General features: G+C 48.1%; 1 protein-coding gene across 1 annotated transcript; it reads left to right on the top strand.

The window, feature by feature from the left end:
- Nucleotides 1-5,609: 5,609 nt before the first annotated feature.
- DUSP9 (dual specificity phosphatase 9) lies at nt 5,610-17,323 on the top strand. The gene is made up of 3 exons (XM_036740381.1): nt 5,610-6,000; nt 15,185-15,637; nt 16,992-17,323. The coding sequence occupies exons 1-3, from the start codon at nt 5,610-5,612 to the stop codon at nt 17,321-17,323; spliced, it is 1,176 nt and encodes a 391-aa protein (XP_036596276.1).
- The last annotated feature ends 4,998 nt before the right edge of the window (nt 17,324-22,321 follow it).

Here is a 22,321-nt window from a genome sequence, read left to right as displayed (position 1 = left end):
AACTACGAAAGCATCTTCGTGTCTAGGCAGTCTGCTGGAGCAGAAATCACGCCGGGCTGGGAGGAAGGGGATTCGGGTTCCAATGCTGGCTCGGCTCACTGCTAGCTGTGGCACATCACTTAATGGGGGAGACTCCAGGTCCCTCACCAGTTACGTGAGGCTCTTCCAGCTGTAGATCGGAGTCCGCCGGGCTTCCCCAAGCCCGACTTCTCCCATCTCCGTCTGGCCTCGAGATGAGGCTCGCACTGCCTCCCCTACTCTCCCCAAGCCCAGGCTGGGAGCTCCCCGAGGCAGGGCCCGGGGGTCGAGGGCTGACTGAAGGCGTTAGCTCTGTGTTATCTCGGATGACTGGACACCCTGGTTCGGGGTCCCAGCTTAGCCCTGAGTGGGCTATGCAGATGGAAGGCATTAGGAGGAGGGGCCGTGACTGCATGGCTTCCTTGTAAGAGTAGTGCTAATGAGACCAAGGTCACTTCTGAGCCCTGTGGGGGCCAGTCAGTTCGACTCTGTTCCCTAGTCCCAGAGCGAGACCGAACTACAGTCCCAGACTAAAACCCGAACCCTGGCCTCAGACTGAGCCCTAAAACCAAGAGAGTCTCCCGGCTTCAGATCCCCTCCGTCCCTAGGAGGGGAGGGAAGAGGAAATGGGGATGGCGCATTCTCACCATTCAGTGATCACACAGGGGGGACTGGAAAAGACTCTGCCTATCCCCCCACGCCACACGCTCACACACTTTAGCCCTGGCGCCACGGGGGTGGGATGTAGCCCTCCCCCACATTGGGGACCAGGCTGCCCCTCAGTAGAGCCCAGAGACTCAGAAGGTCTCTGAGGCATGGCCCGGGTGCTGGATGCAGTGCCCACGTGGAGCTGGGGTGGGGGATACGACTGAAAGAAGGCTAAAAGCCTCCACAGGATTCAAACTGTTCGCTCAGGTCCCCCCCCACCCCACCCCCCTCTAGAGAGGGGGCGGTGGCAGTGGCAAGTGGCGGGAGGGGGGGGATAGAGAGGAGCGTTGAGAGAGAGAGAGAGAGAGAGAGAGAGGAGAGAGAGGGAGGGAGGGAGGGAGGGAGAGAGAGAGAGAGAGAGAGAGAGAGAGAGAGAGAGAGAGAGAGAGAGAGAGAGAGGAGAGGGAGCGAAACGGGGAGAGAGGGAGAGAACAGAGAGAGAGAGGGGACACAGAGACAGAGGGGAAGAGTGAGAGATAGGGAGAAGGGCACACGGACAGAGAGGAAGTCAGAGATGGAAGAGAGAGACAAAACAGAAAGAGACAGAAAGAGAGAGTGAGAAGGGAAATAGAGATTGGGGAAGAAGAAAAGGGAGACAGAGGGGGGAGACGGGGTGGGGGGGGGACGAGGGGAAAGAGAGGGACAGAACGGAGCTAGACAGCGAGAGGAACGGGAGACGGTTCGGGTGAGCGCCAGAGCAGGGAGCCGGGAGGAGCGCGAGAGAGCCGGAGCGGAGGCTCGCCGCCCGTGTGCCCGTGTGCCCGTGGCGGCGGTGCGGGTCGCTGTTCCCCGAGGTGCGGAGGAGGAGCCCGAGCCGGAGCCGGAGCCGGAGCCCGAACCCGAGCCGGGGGAGGCGGCGGCGGGCTGCTCGCCTGCTTGCCCCCGCCCGCTCTCTCTCTCGGCTCTGCGCGAGGCCGCTCGCTGCCCAGAGCTCCGGAGCTCCGCTCCTGCCCGCAGTGGCGGCCCCGGTGCCAGCGGCGGCGGCGGCGGCGGAGCGCGGCACCACCGCGCCGACCCCCCCGCCCCCCGGCTTCGGAAACTTCCCCCCGGCTGCGGCGGCGACGGCGGCGGCGGCGGCGGCGGCGGAGCGCGGCTCTGCACTAACACACTAAGGTGAGCGCGCGCCGGACCGGCCCCTCCCTCCCCCTTCCCCTCCCCCTCCCCTTCGTCCCTCTCCGCAGAGGCACCCCCTGCCCACGGCCCCGGACCGGGGCAGTGGGACTGGGGGCAGTGGTGGCCAGCCGGGCGTCCCCCCCCACCCCCGCACACCCCAGGGCTGGGGGCGCTGGGAGCCCAGAAGAGAGCGGGCGGGGCTGGGAGGCGGCGGCGGCGGCGGCGGCGGCGGCTGGGCTGCGGGAGGCACGGGGAGCTGCTTGCATAACCGCCACTCGCGGGAGCCTCATCCCCAACACCCACACCCCGACATATCCCAACACCCCCCCAACGTACACACTCTGCACACCCCATCACACACATGCATGCACCACACACACACACCAACGCACACCCTCAGCACACACCCCTAAACACACCCCCCAGCCCAACTGTCACACTCAAACACAAACCCAACACCACCACCCCCCAGCATCTTCCAGCACATCCCACCCCAACATACACACCGCCAACAAACGTACACACACACACTCGTAGCCCAGGTACCCAACGCTCAAACCCACATACACACCACTCTGTACCCCTCTGCTCGCACCCCACAATCCTCCTAATGCAGAACACAGCCTTCTACCCCCCTCACCCCCACAATACACACATTCACCCTCACAATCTTCCCAACAGCCTTCCAGCACTTACACCCCCGACACACGCCCCTCCAACATTAAAGCATCCGCTCAATACAGATGCACTCTCCCCAGCACTGCTGCCCCCCTCAACACCCATAAGGTACCCTCCTCAGGCACATCCATTGTTAGGGGTTAGGGAATCATCGGGCCTTTCCCATCTCTGGGCCTCAGCTTCCCCCTCTGAAGAAAACGAGGAGAGTGAATTGGGTGATCTCTAGGGCCCTTTCTAGGTCTTACTGTCCCTGTTCTGGTGCCACATCTCCACAAACTCGCTGAGGGCCCTTGTGTAAGTCCCTCCCCCTCTCTGGATCTCAGTTTCCCCATCTATAAAATGATGGGGGGCAAGGTTTCTCCCAGGTTCAGCATTGTGGGTCTGGAACTGCTAAGGTAGGGAGTGAGGTGCACGCCGGCAAGGAAGGCCCTCAGGCTCTTGACTCCCCAAGCCGGGTCGGGCCAATGCACCAGACTTCGAAGCACCTAACCAGGCAATTACTTACATAGTAATGGCTTATGAGAGGAAAGCCAGGCTGGGGAACAAGGGGAGGGATGTCTGGGGAAGTGCCTAGGGGGAGAACAGCACTGAGGGAAGAGGGTCCAACATGCCTCAGGGTTTCTCTCTGTCTCTCTTGGTCTCTGCCTCTCTGTCTCTTGGTCTCTGTCTCCCCTCCCCCCCTTTGGCTCTGTGTCTGTCTGGCTCTCTCACGCATATATACACAGGACAAACCCAAGTTATCCATTATCAGGTGACTGAAATGAGGGGACTTTCATACTGGAGGGAGGGGGGGGTGCCGGCGCACACAGCCCCGCTTGTGGAGAAATCTTCCCAGCCCCTGCCTTCATGGAAGCCTCAGCCTTTGGTTGGTCATCTCTTCCTTCCTCACTCTCCAGTTCGACACCCCTTTCCACAGGTTGACTCCCTTCCTCTGTCCTTACCCATCCCCCCCCACCCCCTGAAAATTACCCCAGTGTCCAAAGGAAATAGTTTCCAGGATGGAAGTTGGATGGCAGGATGCCAGGAAACGGAGGCCCATACACACACACACACACACACACACATATTCATACATATACACCCCTACACACACACTCAGGCACACACATAACACACACACACACACACACACACATGCACACATAAAGACACAGAAGTAGGTATCCCAAGACAAATACACTGCTACACACACACACCAACATATACATGCCCATACTCCAAGAGGGACATATAGACATGTATCTGCACGTGTACATATGTATACATACGCCTATATCCCCACATTTCAGAGACACAAGCAAACACATCCAAACTTACACACGCACAAATACATAGGCCAATGCTCCTTCCTCTTTTCATACTCCCCATCCCCCTTTCCCAGCCAACTGGGAAATTCCGGAGACTCAGGCTCTGCCCCCAGGCTCACCTACTGCTTTTCTCATCGAGGAGCTGACCTCAGCTCCTGACTTGTTTTCTCCAACTGTACAGGTCTCAGCACCAGGTCAAGGTCAAGTCAGGATTGCTACCCCCAGCCTCCCGCAGCAGTCGCTACGTTGGGGACGACTAAAGGATCTTCATCGGGTGGCCTTTCAGAGAGGAACCACGCAGCCCACCGAATGCCTAGAGGAGTTCTGAGAGCCCAGCCACTGACCACCTCTCCCCTCGGATTCTGCCCTCGATTTGCCAGTGGTTTTGGATACCCAAGCAGCCAGCTGGACCCCCGGCTTCCCCAATCACCTCGAAAAACAATACCCCAGCGCATAGGCTAGGGGGAAGAAGGAAACCCTGCCCCTTAACCACCTCACATCCTCTTGCCTCTGGGTGTTTTGTGTCTCTCCCTCCTCTCAATTCCAGCTGTAGCACATCTGGAAAGACAATTCCCCCCCACCCTCCTCAACTCCTAAACTCCCAGAGATCCAGAACAACCCTCCAAATTCTCAGGACATCTTCCCCTTGCACAAGGCTCAGATTGGTCTTGGACTCAGTTTCCTCTGAGTTTTACTCTTCTGCTCTGCTCTGGAAGAGAACTTGACCAAACGGCTGAAGAGACCTCAGAGGCCCCGTGAAAACACTGAATTGTCCAATTAAATTTATTGAAGACCCTGTGGCCAAAGGGTCACATTCCCTCCCCCTAAGACAGTCTATCCTCTTCTCTCTCCCCAGTACACTGGTGGTATCAAGGGCTGCTGGGTCCACTCTCTTGACCTGGGGGAATTAGCCTTCCTCCCGGCCTTCCCCGGCCCCCCCCCCCAGAATTGATTCTTTGCCTTACAGAGAACTTTGAGTCAGGAAAGGGACTGGAAAGAAGGTTCTTGGATAGTTCCCCCTGCCAGGACCTCAGTGAAGGTGTCCCTGTAAGCTGGCACCTCCCTCAAACCACTGGAGAATTGAACTTGCAATTCAAGGCTACAACCTCTTCCACCCAGTTGTTGGAGCGGGAAGAGCCAGACTGCGTGACCACCTGGAGTGGAGGTGGGAGATTAAGGACCTAGGAGGTGTGAGGAGTGAAGGTTGTGATTGGAGCTTGGAGGGAGTGGTACTTCTTAAATATTCCTGGGACCACCAAATTCATTCCTAAAGCTGCTCTCTGGGAAAGGGAAGTGTGGACATAGTCAGGTGAGCCAGGAGGAAAATCCCTCAGGGCTTCCTGAGGGAAGAGGTTTCCATTTGCCCATGAGATCCATTGGCAGCTGTGTTCTGGACAGAGTGTGGCTTTCTTCATTTTTGGTTTTTCTCTCTGTCTCTTTTTAAAACAACAAAAAAGTTATCTTCAATACCATCACCATCTTTTCCCACTTACTACCTACCCTTAGCCCCACTCCCACACAAATATCTATACACACACACACACCTTCGACCTAGCCATGCTCTCTGACTGACTCCTTGAGGTCCGAGAGAAGTAAAGATGGCCCCTAGCCCTCATCCTTCCCATCCCCTCTTCATTGCTTGAGAGAGAGAGAGAGAGAGAGAGAGAGAGAGAGAGAGAGCGCCTGAGGAGAAAGAAAGAACCGGCCCTGCCCCCTGGGTCATGTACATATCCATCCCTGGCCCCTCTGAAAAGATCAGGGGGAGCTCAGTTATCATCTGTCCTCATGGAGGGGCTTGGAAGGTCACCCCTGTGGCTGAGCAGAGAACTAGCTGCCCCTCAGCCTCAGCTGCTCCTTCTGGACTGCCGGAGCAGAGAACTCTATGAGTCAGGCCATGTCCAGGGGGCTCTTAGCGTAGCCCTCCCAGCACTGCTGCTTCGGAGGCTCAGGAAGGGGAACTTGTCTGTGTGTTCCCTGCTCCCCAGCCCGCTGCAGCAGCAGCAGCAGCAGCAGCGGCAGCTGCAACCACAGCAGCAGCCGCTGCCCCCTCTGCCCATCCTCCTGTATGATGAAGGCCGATGTGTCGAGGAGGAGGAAGCCGAGGCAGCCCAGTCAGTGCTAGCCACCTTGCTCCAGAAGCTGCAAGAGGAAGGCCACCCCGCCTACTACCTACAAGGTAGGTGCCTGGACTGGGGCAGGCAGCTCCTGAGAGACCAGGGCAGCCCCGGGGGTGGGGATGGGGACAGTGGTGCCTCGAGGAGCAGGAGGCTTTGGTGGAATGAGCACTGACCTGTCAGGGAGTGCTGAGGCAAAGCTTTGAACCCCAGCTACATCACTCATTGAATGAGTGAGCAAGCCTCAGTTTCCTCCCTTGGAAGAGAAGAGAATAGACCCCCTGCCCTGCCTCCCTTACAGGGTCACAGAGCAAATTCATGGGCAGACCTTGCTCTGGCTCCTAGGCCAAGGCTCTTTCTACCCCATCCAGCTTGCCAGATCTTATCTCCCTAATTATGTTTTTTCAGGGCTGTACCCAGCTCAGGCCTGCTCTGCCCAGACTTGCCCCTCCCAGCTATGGCCTAGGGGGAGGTTTTCCATGAGAAATTGAAATCAGCTGTCCTCTGCTTAAATCAGATTTTTAAAAAATCAAATTATAGTTTAAATGCAAGGGGGTAGCTGGCAACTCAAAGGAATCCTGTATAGGTCTTTCTGTAAAGTAAAGAATCCTGGTATAAATCAAGTCATCACTCCTTAATTTTCTGATCTGGAAATCTGGATTTTCATACACTATGCATTCCTATTGGTCTACGATGGGGGGGGAAGGAGTAAGGTGTTCCCACCGATCAGATAGTCTGATTTTCCTCCACATGGTATATCTGGAGCTGGGAAATATCTGGCCTACCAATCAGATCATAGAGCTGGAAGAGACCTTAGAAGTCATGGAACCCAACCCCTTCCTTTTGCAGATGAAGACAATGAGGAATAGAAAGGTTAAATCATTGCCCCCACTCACCCAGCTAGTAAGCATCTGTGGCAAGATTCGAACCTTGTACTTCCTGACTCAAGCCCAGTGCCCCTTCCACAATGCCAAATATGTCATTTCATCTGACTCATGAGGCAATCACCCAGAGGTGATATACCCACGTTAGCAATGGGTGCAGAGGCGAGATACTCACCTGGAGCAGAGTGGCAAAGATAAGCTCAAGCAACTTTGCACACAGTTGGCTTAGGAGAGTATTGATGGACAGTCAGCACTGACTAATAATGTGGGGATACAGACATCCAGTTGGCTGCATGGTCTTATGTTCCTTCAAGTTGCCCTCCATTCTGAGTGGCTGTAGCCACTGATCTGCTGAGAGAAGCAATGAGGAGCTTGGGTGGTATGTCTGTCTTCCCCAAAAAGTTGGGTTCTAGGCTGCTCCAGAGCATCAAATTGGGTCTAAACAATGGTGAAGTATATCACAGAGTCAGCCTAGAGCAACTAAGTTCAGTCTTCTCTCCCTAGAGAAAGGTTGCTTGACAACAGGAAATAGATAGATAGATAGATAGATAGATAGATAGATAGATAGATAGATAGATATTTTATATGTGTGTATACACCATACACCATATGGACAGCTAGGTGGCACAGTGGATAGAGTCAGAAAGACCTGAGTTCAAATCTGGCCTCATACACTAGCTGTATAACCCTAGGCAAGTCACTTAACCCTGTTTGCCTCAGTTTCCCCATCTATAAAATGAGCTGGAGAAGGAAGTAGAAAACCACTCCTGTATCTTTGCCAAGAAAACCCCAGGTGGGGTCATAGAGTTGGACACAACTGAACAACAGCAACAAATATATAATATATAATAAATATAAATGGGTGTATGTATATACACTTGACAACAGACATTATATATGTGTATATACATACATATATGTAGCTAATAGAGTCAGACATGACAAAAAATGACAAAACAACGATATATACATGTATGCATTGCTAGAGTTGTAGAAATTCAACATTTCTTTAAAATTCTTTAATAGCAATATTCTAGAGGGCCACAATACACTTCCCTTCCACCTCCAAATGGAATTTTTTTCTTTGTAAAATAAGATGCTCCCTATTTTCCAAAAAAAGAAACTTAAGGATTTTTCCCTATTGAAAGACCAAGAAATAGAAAATTTTAGGAACTTTTTTATTCTAAACTTTAAAGATATTAAAATGGTTAATGGTGTTCTAGTGGTATTCAATTTCAAGAGCTGAATCCCACCACCTCCACCCCCAAAAAAAGCAGTCTTAGTATGTATTAATATTGTTATAACTGGGCACCTCTATCTCTTTTCCACCATCTCTTTTCCTTAGCTGGCACTAAAATTGGTTATGGTTATTGTTTGTTCAATTTAACAAACATCATCTGAGTATGTGATGTGTTAAGAACTCTGTGTCCAGGGCTGGGGGAAGTTACAAATATTACATAAGAAATAGTTGCTGACCTCGACTATGCAACTATGTATAAGTTAATAAGAGCAGAAAGTGCTACGTAGAATTGGGGGGTGGGGGAAGTATGTTCCAGAGGACATTTCTGACTGGTAGGAATCAAATCCTAGAAGCATTTATTAAATGCTTGCTGTCTGTAAGGCTAGGGAGATCCAAAGCAAGAAGAAACAGTCCCTGACATGGGCATTTGAATTGGGCCATAGGACAAGTTTGGATTGAACAGAGGATGAAAAGAGTGGAGGACATTCCAAGCATAGGACATAGTGTGGAGGAAAGACACTTAGGTGAGAAAGCAGAGGACATGTTTGAGGTGGACTATCAAATCATATTTGGCTTGAACCTAGGCTATCAAGGAAGTAGAGTCAGAAAAGATGGAAAAGATCAGGTGAGACCGATTGTAGAAAGCTTTGAATGTCAGATTAAGGGGTTTGGACTTTACATAGTAGGGAATTTGTTGTTGTTCAGTTGTTTCCAGTTGTGTCCGACTCTCTGTGACCCCATTTGGGGTTTTCTTGGCAAAGATATTGGAATGGTTTGCTATTTCCTTCTCCAGCTCATTTTACAGATGAGGAAACTGAGGTGAACAGGGTGAAGGGACTTGCCCAGAGTCACACAGCTAGTAAGTGCCTGAGGTCAGATTTGAACTCAGGAAGATGAGTCTTCCCGACTCCAAGGCACACACTCTATCCACTGCAGCGCCACCTAGCTGACATAGTTGGGAATAGGGAATCATTCAAAAGTTTGGGGTAGGATCACAGACTTTGAGCTGGAAGGTAACTTAGAGGTCACTTTATCCAGCCCCCTTATTTTACCAATGGGTAAACTAAGGTCAGAGATTAGGTGCCTGTCCCTAGGTCAATCAGGATTGGAACCTAGTCATGGCTCTTTGACATAGTACCAGACTGAGCAGATTGATACATGCAGAAGAAAAGTCTCTCTCGTACATGGCCAGTTTTCAAAAACTGAGGAGTTAGTCAAATATACTTAACACAACTTTTCTAGACAGAATGGAATCTTTCTTTGATGACTCAGACTTTGCTTGGCCTCTGGGCCCCTTTTTTAATGTCGGTGATTACTGTTCAGGATTGTAAAAAAAAAATCTGCTTATTTGCACCGTCTATTTGATTGTGGGCATTCAGGACATATAAACCAGAGCTTACTGTGATGGGTTTATGTGTCAGGTGGAGGGTACTTGTAATTAGTAACATTGTGAAATTTCCCATTGCTGTAGACAGAAGAGGAAGAAGGAAGAGGTAACAGCAAAGGCTCAACGGTCTAGGCATGGGAGTGAAGAGAGCTTTGGACTTAGAATCTAGCATATCAAAATCCTCCTCCTTCAAATGTGGTGCCCAGAACTGAGCCCCAGGCTCCAGACGGAGTCTTCCCAGTGCTGAGGACGTATCGCTGGACACTGCGGTCCTTAATGAGACCTAAAATCTCGTTAGCTTTGGAACTATCACGTCTCAAGCGCTTGGCTCCTGTGGAGTATGTAGTATGCTAGAGCCTTTTCCAGATGACTTGATACCTAGACCCAATGTTCTGATTTTGTATTTGTGAAGACGGTTTTGGAGACACCTAATTAAATTTCATTCTCGTGGATTTGACCCACCCTTTGAGCCTGTCAGGATCTTTTTGAAGACTAACTCTGCCATCCAAGGTTAGCTGGAGGCAGCCAGGTGGCAAGGCAGTTAGGCGATGAAGTGGATAGAGTGGTGAGGTCAGGAAGGCCTGACCCTTTTTAGCTGTGTAAACCTGAAAAAGAAGGAAATGAGCTTTTATTAAGTGCCCACTATGTGCCAGGCGCCGTATATGATCGCATTTGACCTTTACAATACTTTGCAAGGTATTGTTCTGTTATTATTATATTAATTATAAACAATATTATAGTTTTATATAATTATTATAAATATATTAATAATATGTTATTCCAACTTTACAGTTGAGGAAACTGAGGCAAACAAAGGCTAAGTGGAACATATGGTGTCACACAGTTAGTTTCTTAGGCTGGATCTGAACTCAGGTCTTCCTGACTGTAGGCCCAGCACTCCATCTACTGCACCACCTAGCTGCCCTTGGTCAAGTTACTTAACCTCTGCTTGCCTCAGTTTCCTCATCTGTAATAAGGGAATAATAATAGCACCTACCTCCCAGGGTTGTTGTGAGGATCAAATGCCATGTCTGTAAAGTACTTTGCAGCCCTAAAAAGTTCTGTATAAATCCTGATTGTTATTGTTATTATTGGTGGTGGTGGTGGTGGTCTTTCCCATCCCAAATTGATATTTTTATGCTGGTAAACTAGGCCATCTTTTGTCTCAACTCTTACCTAGTCCTTAGTCATTAAACGGGCCTAGCCTCAGACAAACTGAGACCTGAGAAAGACCTTAATTTAGAAAGGCCAAAGTCACCCCCTGCATCCCGGCTCATCGCCAGGCCACTCATCTTGACCTTTGTCCTGCCACAGGACTTCGATGACCCTAGAGGAGAGAGTGAGGCATTATTATCACTATCCCTTTATAAAAGTCATGGATAAAAATGTTGCACAGCACAGATCCCTAGGGTACTCCTCCAGGGACCTCCTTGCAAAGTGACATTGAGCTTTTAATGACTATTCTTTGAGTGTGTTCATGCAACGGGTTCAGAGTCTGCCTAACTGTGTTATCAGCTAGCCTACATCTTTCCATCTTGTGCACAAAAAGAACATGAGAAACCTTGTCAAGTGCTTTACTAAAATCTAGGCAAAGTATGTCATTCTCTGATCAACCAGTCTATTAACCCTGTGCAAGAAGGAAATGAGGCTAGCCTGGCACGATCTATTCTTGATGAAGCCAGGCTGGCTCTTTGGCATCGCCACCTTCCCTTTCTAGACATTACTAGCCATCCCTTTAATGATATGCACTGACTTTTTTTCCAGCAATTGAAATCACACTCACTGACCTATAGTTCTACTCACGTCTCTCCTTTGAAAACCCAAACATCAATGGCCCCTCTGAAATCATCTTATCTCTCTTATCCTCAATAGTCTTTCAAAGAACGCGAATAGTGATTCAGCCATCATATCCACCAGTTAGTTCTAGTTCTTCCTGGGCTGTAGGGTTGTCTGGGCCTCATGACTTGGATCCATCAAGGACAGCTAAGTGACCTCTTACTCTACATTCCTACTTAGAGCTTGGATATTAACTCCTTAGAAGTCATTTTGATTTCATGTTTTCCAGTTGAAATAATGTTCCATTTAGCAAAGAAAATCAAAGCAAAAGAAATCATTTTTCCTGAGCGACTGTCCTAGCTTTTCTTTGACCCGCCTCCCCCTGCCAAACTAAATAGCTAAACAAAATAGTCCTGCCTTGTCAACTGTCCTTGGCATCCTGCTCACCCTCCATTCACCCTGAGCTCCTACATTCCTGTCATCATTCATTTAAGCCTGTTTAAAATTCTATCTTGTTGGAAGGAAGATCGTCAGTCCTCTGTTACTCTTGCCAAGGCCTCTTGCGGGCAACTCCTATGATAAACTAGCTGAGAGTCTTCATCTCACTCCTTCTCATACCCCTTAGTATACTCTCCCTCTCTCCCGAGTATTCTTTCCTCTCTTGGCTTTTGGGCCAGTGTTCTCTCATGTTTCTCGTAACCATTTGACCATCTCTTTTCCTTCTCCTTTGCTGGAACATCATCCTCTTCCCACCCGCTAAGTGTAGGCATCCCCCAAGACTAGGGCCCTCTTATCTTTCTCCTCTCGCTTGATGTAATCATCACGTCCCGTGGGTTTAGTTTATCATCCCTGGGCAGATGACACCCAAATCCCTATATCCAACCCTAGTCTCTCTCCTGAACTCCATTCCCACATTACCAACTTTCTGCTGGCCTTCTCCACCTTTATGTTCCATAGGCATCTCAAATTCAACACATCTGAAACAGACTTCCTTAGATTTTTCCCAAAAAGCCATCCTTTCTATAGACCACTCTATTTCTGTTAAGGAAACCACTGTACTTCTATCACGGATGTTCACAACCTTGGAGTCATCCTTAAGTCAAACAATCAACGGGCATTTATTGAGCTTCTGTTGTGTGCTATGTGCTGGGGATGCAAAGATGAAAATGAAATAGTTCCTGCCCTCAAGAAACTTACGCTTTATCAGGGAAAGCAACATATACATATATTAGTAGGTATAAAATATATGCAAAGCAAATCCAATATAATTTCAAGGGGAGGATAGGAATCAGAGAGGAACGAACAAGGATTTTTTGAGTGCCTACATTGTGCCAGGCACTGTGCTAAGCAGCTTTACAAATAATATTTCATTTGATCTTCACAACAACCCTGTGAGATAGGGGCTGTTATTATCCCCATTTTACAGATGAGGAAATGGAGGCAGACAAAAGTTAAGTGACCTACCTAGGGTCACACAGCTAGTAAGTGTCTGAGACTGGATTTGAAGTCAGGTTTTCCTGATTCCAAGTCTAGCACTCTATCCATTGTGCCACCTCACTGACTTTAGGCAAGGCCTTCCTGTAGGAGGTGGCTAAAAGCTGAGCTTTTAGTATCTAAGGGGTTCTGAGAGGCCCTGGTGAGGAGGGTGTAGATTCCATGGGAGCATGGGAGACAGCCTATGCAAAAGGAAATTAGAATCGGAAGACTTGGAGACTGATTAGATGGCGGAGAGGAGGTGAGGGAAAAGAAGGAGCTTATCAGCCTGGCTGAGTGGGAGGATGGGAGTGCCCTTGACAGAAATTGGGAAGTTCAGAAGATGGATTGGGGAGAGAAAGATCACAAGTTGTGCATCAGTCAGGTTGAGTTTAAGGTGCCCACATGGGCATCCATTTGGAAATGCCCTTGACTCTCAGGCTCTACCCTTCTTACCTCTCACTTGGACTATTGCAATGGCATTGCTGTGATTCCCATGCTCCTCTTCTCTCCCCTCTACATCCCCTTTTCCATACAATTGCCAAATCGATATTCCCAAAATAGATATGACCACGCCAGGCTCCTACTCAAAAATCTTTGGTTCATCCAACTCTGACTCTCTGTTGCCTCTAGAAAAAATATAAAGTCCTTAATTTGGCATTTAAAGTCTCCCCCCATCCTATCTAGCTCCTACTTACCTTTCCAGTCTTGTACTGATCGCCTTTGCCCATGATCCATCCCAGTTTAACTGGTCAACTAGCTGTTGCCTGTAGGGGACATTCCGCTCCCATCTTCACACATGGGCACAGGCAGTGGTGGGATTCAAATAAATTAACAACTGGTTCTCCATGGAACCGAGCCGAGGCACCGCCACTGCCACTGGCATGGCGGGTGCAGGCCCCACCCCCGCTAACAACAGGTTTACCAAACTCAACCTAAAATTAGGTACTGGTTCTCCCAAACTGGTGCAAACCAGCTGAATCCCACCACTGGGCACAGGTGGTCTCTCCCATCTTTTTGGAATCACTGGTTCTTCAGAGTTTAGATGACACTGCCAACATAGGACCTTTCCTGCTTTCCCTCCTTTCAAAAATTACTTTGTGTGTAATTGGTGTTTATCTGTATACATGCTGTCTCTCCTCGAGGTAAGAGATCATTTTATTTTTGTCTTTGTGTTGCTGGCACCTTCCACAGTGCCTGGCACATAGTAGGTGCTTAAAGGCATTTGTCAAGTCAAACTGAAAATACAGGCATTTAATTGTAGTGTGAATTTGGACATCACACAGCTGATCTCGGTCTCAATCTAATATTTGATTTAACTAATGGCTACCATCCTCATCAGAGCCATTATCATATATAAGGCCCATGCTTGTTGAATCCAGTGAAGTGATTCATAGTGCTTAATCTTACTCCTGTGATTTCACTGACATAGGAAACTCATGGGGAGCAATTATTCTGCAATGTATAGTCTTAGAACACTGAGTGAAATGTTAAGCAACTCACCCAAGGTCACTCGGCCAGTACATGTCAGAGATGGGCCTTGAACCCAGGTATTCCCACCTCCAAGGTCAGTTCTTTATCAATTCGGCCAGCCTGCCTCTCACTCTGTCATTGCCCACATTCTTTCGAGATGTTCTCTGTGCCTGGCACATAGTAATCCCTTAATAGATGTTTTCTCCATCTGCTTACCTATATAACAGCTCCTGATGAGGACAGAAACTACAAATTCAATAAATAATCATTGACTTGGCTTTCAACACACATATATTTGTCAACATATTGATCATGGATCACTGAGCCTCTGGAAGTACTAAAAGGCTGTGTGACATGATTGGGATCAGATGGGGTTAACCAGGGAAGGTTGGTAGAGGGAGTGGCGGTTTGAGGTGGCTGGAAGAAAACATAGATAGCTCGTGAGGGACAAAACCTTGCCATCGCCACTCAATCCCTGGAATGTTTGGTTTCTCTTAATAGAGTGGAATTTGCATAGCAACCCTCTAGAGACTGGTTACGTTCTTCTAGACACTATGCCTGCAATTTGAGTAGCTGCCACTGGGTGGATAGTCAGAGTTCTTCGCTATTTAGGCTCTTCCCAGCCCAGGAATGAGTAGCTGAATCCTAGAGTATTTAACATAGTATCTAGTCAATATGGCTTTTCCCATAAAAATGGCATGTAGCTTGTAAAACAACAGTATAAATGAGATATCAGAACACTATATTTGCTAAGAAATAAAATGGAGTGGCAATATGATGCAGAGCTTAGAGAAATAAAACACCTAAGTACAATGCAGTATCTTCACTTATTAGAGTCAACTGTTATTAGTCACTAACAATTAAGTATCCTCTGTTCTAAGGAAGGCCTTTAGATCCTTTCAATGTTTGTGGGCATCAAAAGCTTTAGATAGCTGTGGCCATGTCAAGTCCTGTGTATCTTAATTCCCAGTACATTTTCTTCACATGTCTTTTCCACTTTCTCCCTACTACAGGTGGTTTCAGCAAATTCCAAGCTGAGTGGCCACACCTCTGCAAAACGAAGCTTGATGCCCCCTGTGCCAGTAACTCACTAGTGCCTGTTCCAGCACCTGTGGTGGGCCTGGGAGGCCTGTGCCTCAGCTCAGACTGCTCAGATGCTGAATCAGACCCAGACCGGGACACACTGAGCTACAGTCTGGAGTCCGAGGGTGGGAGCCCTCCACCACCAGGACACCCCCCATCCTTACCTGTTCAAATTCTCCCCAACCTCTACCTGGGTAGTGCTCAGGACTCAGCCAACATGGACATGCTGGCCAAGCTGGGCATCCGCTACATCCTCAATGTTACCCCCAACCTCCCCAATCTCTTTGAAAAGGACGGCGACATTCACTACAAGCAGATCCCCATCTCTGACCACTGGAGCCAGAACCTCTCCCAGTTTTTCCCAGAGGCGATTGACTTTATTGGTGAGTTGTTGGTAACCAGAGATACCCCTACCTTCACACTGTGCATGCGCGCACGCACACACACTCAGACTGACACCTTATTCTGTATCTCCCTATTTCTCTCTCTTCTCCCCTCAATATTTCCTGTCTACCCACATGCTCACGTGGGCATAGACTGTGGAACAATCATGCATGGGACAATTGTGCCAGCACCTCTGACCCACACTCACACATGCCTACACCTCCACATCTATATGTCTGTCACTCTCCTTCCTCTCCCTTTCTTCCCATTTTCTCAACTCTGTCTTCCTCCCTTTCTCCTTTTTCTCTCTTCCCCTCTTCTCTCTGTCCTCCCTCCCTTGTCTCTCTCCCTTTTTTTGTTTTCTATAGAATTCACACCCAAAAAAATGATGAGAGTAACACAAGGTTAAGCCTCATGACATTCGTGACATTAAATATAGTAGAAGTTCAGATAAAAGCCAGAATATGGGCCTGAGGTAATGTCCTAGAGGCTATGAGATTTGAACTGGGCCTTGAATGACGGGAAAGATCTCATATAATAGGGGGATGGCAGAAAAACATTCCAGGTGAAGGATAATAGTGTAGGAAAAGGCCAGTAGGAAAGGAGCCTGCCATGGCCGGAGCTGAGGGAGTAGGATTTGAGGGCAGTGGTAGGGGATAATGAGTGAAAACAGATGATGAAGGAAAGGGAGATGATACTAAGATTCAGTAGCTAAAGGTAGAAAAGACCTCCAAGGCTATTGAGCCCAATCCTCTCATTTTATGGAGGAGGAAACTGAGGCCCAGAAAGGGGAAGAGTCCCAGATCTAGAGCTAGAAGGATTCTTTGAGCTCATCTAGTTCAGTCCCCTCACTTTGTAGGGGAAGTAACTGAGGTCCAGGGTGGGGATTGGCCCAGGGTCACAGAGATAGCAGAGCTGGGGTTTAAACACAAGTCTTCCTCTCACTTGACTTGGAGAAGCCTAAGGGATTGCAATCTGTATTGGTGGAGGGAAGGCCCCACATGAATGTACCAAAGTAGGAAGATCTGCTCGATAACAATCATCTGGAAAGCATTTAGAAAGATGAAAGAAGGCCACCCATTCTAAATCCATTGTCATCGACATTGGATGTCCAAAATAGGCCTAGTTTGGGTTTCCAAGCTGGAGAATTGGGTTTCCCAAGAGAACACAATTCAGTGTTCCAGGGGTGAGGTTTATGTTGACATTGGGGCAGTTGAGATTAGTGTTGTGGGGGATAAGATGAAGAGTGAGAGGTACCTCTTGTATTGGCTAACTTCTTGAATCTCTCTCTCTCTCTCTCTCTCTCTCTCTCTCTCTCTCTCTCTCTCTCTCTCGGTTTGCTGCCTCCCTCAGATGAAGCTGTGTCCCAGAACTGTGGGGTGTTGGTCCACTGCCTGGCTGGCATCAGCCGCTCCGTCACCGTCACCGTGGCTTACCTGATGCAGAAACTTCACCTCTCGCTCAACGATGCATATGACCTGGTGAAGCGGCAGAAATCCAACATCTCCCCCAATTTCAATTTCATGGGGCAGCTTCTGGACTTTGAGCGCAGCTTGAAGCTGAAGGGCGAGGGGCCCAGGGACCAGAGGGATGGAGAGGGAGTGGGGGGGAACCACACCCCAACACCCCCCTGTTTCTTCACCACACCCACTGGTGAAGGCGTCTTTGAACTGGACTCTACCTAAGGAATGGGGCTGGGATGGGGGTTGGGGTAGAGGTTAAGGACCACTGTCCATTGAGAATTGCTTGCCCCCAAACCCAGGGGACTCCATCGAAGTTGGGGGGACCCCAATACCTCATATGAAGAGACAAGAGCTAAGAACCCAGAACCTTTTGCCATTTCCTACCCCCTTTAAAGTGGTGAAAGGGGAAAGACCTTTTCTATCCACTTGAAAAACCAAACTTCAGCAAGAATCTGAACGTGCCTATTGACCACGTATTGACAGTAATGTTGATACTGCTGCCCCACACCCCCACTCCTGGAGCCCCCATCCAGGGCACAGAACCCTTTGGGGCTCACTCGAAAGCCCTCCATTGGAAGATGGCACCATTCCGGATGCCCTGCTTCTTCTGTGACTGGAGGGCTGGAGTTGGGGGTCGATTCAACAATCCAAGGCAGCGTGCACTCCTGAAGTGCCTGCTCGGTGCCGGCTCTGTGGAGGTTGGGGCTGGGGTCGCCTTAGAAGTGGAGTTTTTCCAACCCTGCCGGTTCTCCAAGCCCTGCATCCGGGGCTCCTTAATGACTCAGGCGACGAACCTGTGACCTAGAACCGGCGCCTCCTTCCTCCCCGCCCCCTTCCTCTCCAGGAAAGCTCTCGAGCAACCTCAAGCTACAGAGCGGCAGCGGGCTGTGGACAAAGCGAGGCCCACTGAAGAGGTTAAACCTCCCACTTCAGGTGGGTCAGGCCACGCAATACCAGGTCTAGAACCTGGACCTTCGAGACCCAGGTCAGGAAAATCCACTTCTATACCTTGTCCAGAACTTTGTTTGAGAGCCATACTTTTTCCCCTTAAGAGGCCGGCTCTTGGGGTATCTGGGACTCAGATCTGAAACCTGCCGCTCTAGAACTGAGATGTTCCAGGCCCCACATCACCATGCCATACCTCAGCCATCAACTTGGTGGTGGTTTTGTGTGTGTGTATGTGTGTGTGTGTATGTGAGTGTGTGTGTGTATGTGAGTGTGTGTGTGTGTGTGTGTGTGTGTGTGTGTGTTCTGAGAAGGGGGAGGGGAGTGTGGGCATGGTTCTGTGCCAGGAGAACTTCCTGTGGGGAATTCTGAGCACCAGAAATGGAATAGCTATCAGAGAAGGAATGTCCGTGTATTTCATTTTTCAGGGGGGAGGCTGGAAGGGCTTTGGGGGAGTTGGGCAGTGGGGGGTGGGGGGAAGAGTTGGAGCTTCGAGTTGGATTCCAGACCCAACATCTGGCTCTCTGACTATTTATATACTAGATTTTTCAAAGAGGTTGCTTTTGGTTTTTGTTTTTTCTCTTCCCCTAAATATGGCTTAGATGAGGCAACTGGCTAGGGGTCTCTTTGAGACTGAGGACAATTAAACGATGGCTAGTTCTAGTCGATATTTCTAAGCAGACAGGTCAGGAGCTTTTCTGGGGAGAGAAAGAACTGGTGAAAAATCAATGAGACAAAGAGAACAAAGTCCACGGACGGTGTTGTTGGTTCGTTTGATTTTTTGTTTTGTTTTGTTTTGGTTTGGTTTTGGACGGGAGGAGGGGAGTACTTAAGACACACATACACAGAGGCTCACACACACACATACACACAGGCACACCCAGGCATGCACTGTGAGCAGACACAGACATACACAGTCTCATACACACAGTGTTGGGCCAGGGCAGAACCACCAGGCATGAATGGTGCAGCCATGGGCTGAGCCTTCTCACCCTCCCATATGGAAGAAGGGACATGGCATTTGGTTTCTTTAACATATTGGCAGACTCAATTTGTAATAAACATTTTATGGAGGGAAAAAAAAACAAGGAAGGCCCCATTTTTATCATCCTTGGGGAAGAAGGTTTGTGGTGAAGGGCATGGCTGCTATGGAGGCTGACCTGTGTTCTAATCAAAATCTTCATTCTCAATTTCATTCACACCTGGTCTTCAGTAAGAGAGTTATTATAATGATCAATATTCTCGTCTATTTCAATCAGTGTTGTCAGAAGCATCATCATGGATATAAGCTAAGCTTCTCCGAGTCCCAGATTCCCAGCTGCCGATTGTGTTTGTTTTAGCACCAAGGCTCCGTTCAACTTGGAAGGAACCCTCTAGTGGTGTGCCCTAGGGCTGGCTCTCTCCTTGATGTATTAAAAATAACTGACATTTATATAGCACCTTCAAGTTTGCAAAGTGCTTTATTTGCATTCTCTCATTTGAGTCTCACAACATTGCCAGGCATTATCCCATTTTACAGATGGGGAAACTGAGGCTCAGAAAGTTGACACACTTGCCTATACTAATACAGTGGAGCATCAGGGGCCAGATTTAACCCAGGTTTTCCTGATTCCAAGTCTAGCACCCTAGCCACTAGATTATCTCTCCTGCTCTTGCTCCTGGCCTCTTTTGGACCTTTTGTTTTTTAATCTATGGCTTGGATGTAGGTATGGATGGTGTGTCTATCACATTCGGAGATTATATGATACTGGGAAGGGTAGCCCGTGTGTTGGGTGGCAGAGCCAGGATCCAAAAAGATCTTAACAGGCTAGCAGGTTAGGTTGAATTTAATAAGATGGAATTTAATAGGCATACAGGTAAAGTTTACTATGGCTCAGCAAGTGAATTAGACAAATATAAGATGAGGAAGAAACAGTCAGATAATAGTTCTTGTTTAAAAAAAAGGCCTAAGTGGTGCAGTGGATAGAGGGCCACTTCCCTTGTCTGCCTCAGTTACTTCATCCATAAAGTGGGAATGATAAGATAATATTTAAAGGAAAGAAAGTGACCAGAGGTTTTTAAGCGAACCACTAGCTTAACGTGAGTCAACAGTGTGATTGTATAGGCCAAAAGACGATGCAGTCTTTGGGCTGCATTGACAGAAGTATAGTGTTTGGAACACGGAAAGTGGCAGTCTCGTCGTGTACTGTTCTGGTCAGAACTCATCTGGCATGTTGTGGTCAGTTCTGGCCTTCACATTTGGGGAAGGACACGGACAAATTCTGGGGTCTATCCAGAAGCTGGTGATCCGGGTGGTCCATGCCGTTTGAGAAATGCTTTGAGGAAATGGTAGGCATGTCTATGCTGGAGAAGAGAAGGCTGGGGGAACATGATTGATGTCCTCAAGCATTTGAAGCACCCGTATGTGGGAGAAGGGATTCAATTTAGGATCAAAAATCAAATGCCAAGAGACCTTAGAGCTCATCTAGTGCAAACCTTACTTTTTTCAGATGGAGAAACTGAGGCTCAGAAAAGTTAAAGTGAGTTCCCCAGGGTCACAGCTAAGATTTGAAATGAGGGAATTGAGGTCCTCTGGCTCCATATCCAGCCCTCTTTCTGCTTAGCTCTAGACAGCACCACTAGGGGAAAATGGGCAAAAGTTGCTAAGAGGCCAACTGAGGCTTGATGTCAAGAGAAACTTGGTAACAAGTGGAATGAGGTGTTTCAGGGGGCCTCTCCTCAGAGCTCCCCAAATAGAGATTAAAAGACCATGGGGATAGACAAGAGAAACCACTGAGGATGGTAAAGAGAGGGTTTCTGTTCAGGTAGCAGGTGGATTGAATGGCCTTAGGGTCTATTCCAATTTACAGATTTTGTGACTCAAGGAGGATTCTGTGGCCTTCAAGCATGGGGCCAGTTGTAGCCCAGTGGGTGGTATGAGGTCCAGCCTAGTTAAGTTCAAAGACTCAACACCAAACTGACCATGATGGATTGACTTTTTCAGTCCCATCAACTTTCATAGCCTCTGATTGGAAACCTCCAGGGAGAGGTAACCCGCTGCCTTCCAAGGCAGTCTATTCTACCTTAGATGAGTCTAAATATTAGGAAGTTTTTACTGACTTAAACTAAAACTGACCTTTCTGAAACTCTCATCTTCCATTCTTACTTCTTCCCTCTCAGACTAAGCAGAATGAGCTTAATCCAACATGACAGCTCTGCAAATAATTCAAGGTAGTTCTCTTGTCACCCCCAAATCTTCTCTAGGCCCCAAGTCCCTATTTTCTTCCTCCAATCCTCACATTGGATGATCATGAGGCCTTTATCCTGGTTGCCCACCCTTTTGCTCTCTCCAATTTGTCAATGTCCTTTTGAAAATGTAGCACCCACAAAGATAGAAAGGTCCCATATACAGGAAAATATTTATAACAGCACTTTTTCATAGTAGCAAAGACCTACAAGGTAGATGCTCATCGATTGGAGAATAACTAAACAAGTTGTAATGCATAAATGTAATGAAATATTACCATGTCATAAGAATAATGAATATAAAGAGTAATAGAAATTAATATAAAGAATTCAGAGAAAAATGGGAAGATATATGAACTGATGCAGAGTGAAGTAAGCAGAACCAAGAAAACAATTTACACCATTACGACAACAATATAAATGGGGAATAATAACTGAAACTGAACATTGTAGAGTTATGATGATTAATCTCGGCCCTAACGAAGAGAGGAGAAAATGCACCTCCGTCACTTCTTTTCAGAGGTGAGGGACTATGGGTGTCAAACATTGCATACACTGTCATATTCCATTAATATGTTGGTTAGTTGTGCTGGGCTGCCTTTTCACTCTCTTTTATTCTTTCTAACAAAAGATGACTTCCTGGGGGAGGAAAAGAGAGGATGTATATTGAAATGAAGGTGATGTAAAAAACAAAATATCCAAAAAAAATTTTTTTTTGAAAAAGGAATTGCAGCACCCAGGATGTTCTAGATGTAGGACAAAATACAATGGGACTCTCACCTGCCTTGTTCTAAGCAGTATGTCTCTCCTAATGTAGCCAAAGATTTCCTTAGTTGTCTTGGCTTCCATATCACACTTATGTTATATTGAGCTTGTAGGCCACTAAAAACACCAGAACTTTTTTAGGAAAATAGCTGTCTAGCCACATCTTCCCCACTTGGCACTTATGAGGTTGATTTCTTAAACCTTATGGAAATACTGATCTCTAGCAAATTTAATTGTATTACTTTTGGACCAACATTCTAGCCATCAAGATTTGCTATCCCTCCC

The sequence above is a fragment of the Trichosurus vulpecula genome (assembly GCF_011100635.1).
Source record: "Trichosurus vulpecula isolate mTriVul1 chromosome X unlocalized genomic scaffold, mTriVul1.pri SUPER_X_unloc_1, whole genome shotgun sequence".
Taxonomy (NCBI): domain Eukaryota; kingdom Metazoa; phylum Chordata; class Mammalia; order Diprotodontia; family Phalangeridae; genus Trichosurus; species Trichosurus vulpecula.
The sequence above is the reverse complement of the archived record's forward strand: the minus strand, read 5'-3'. Positions and strand labels throughout refer to the sequence as shown.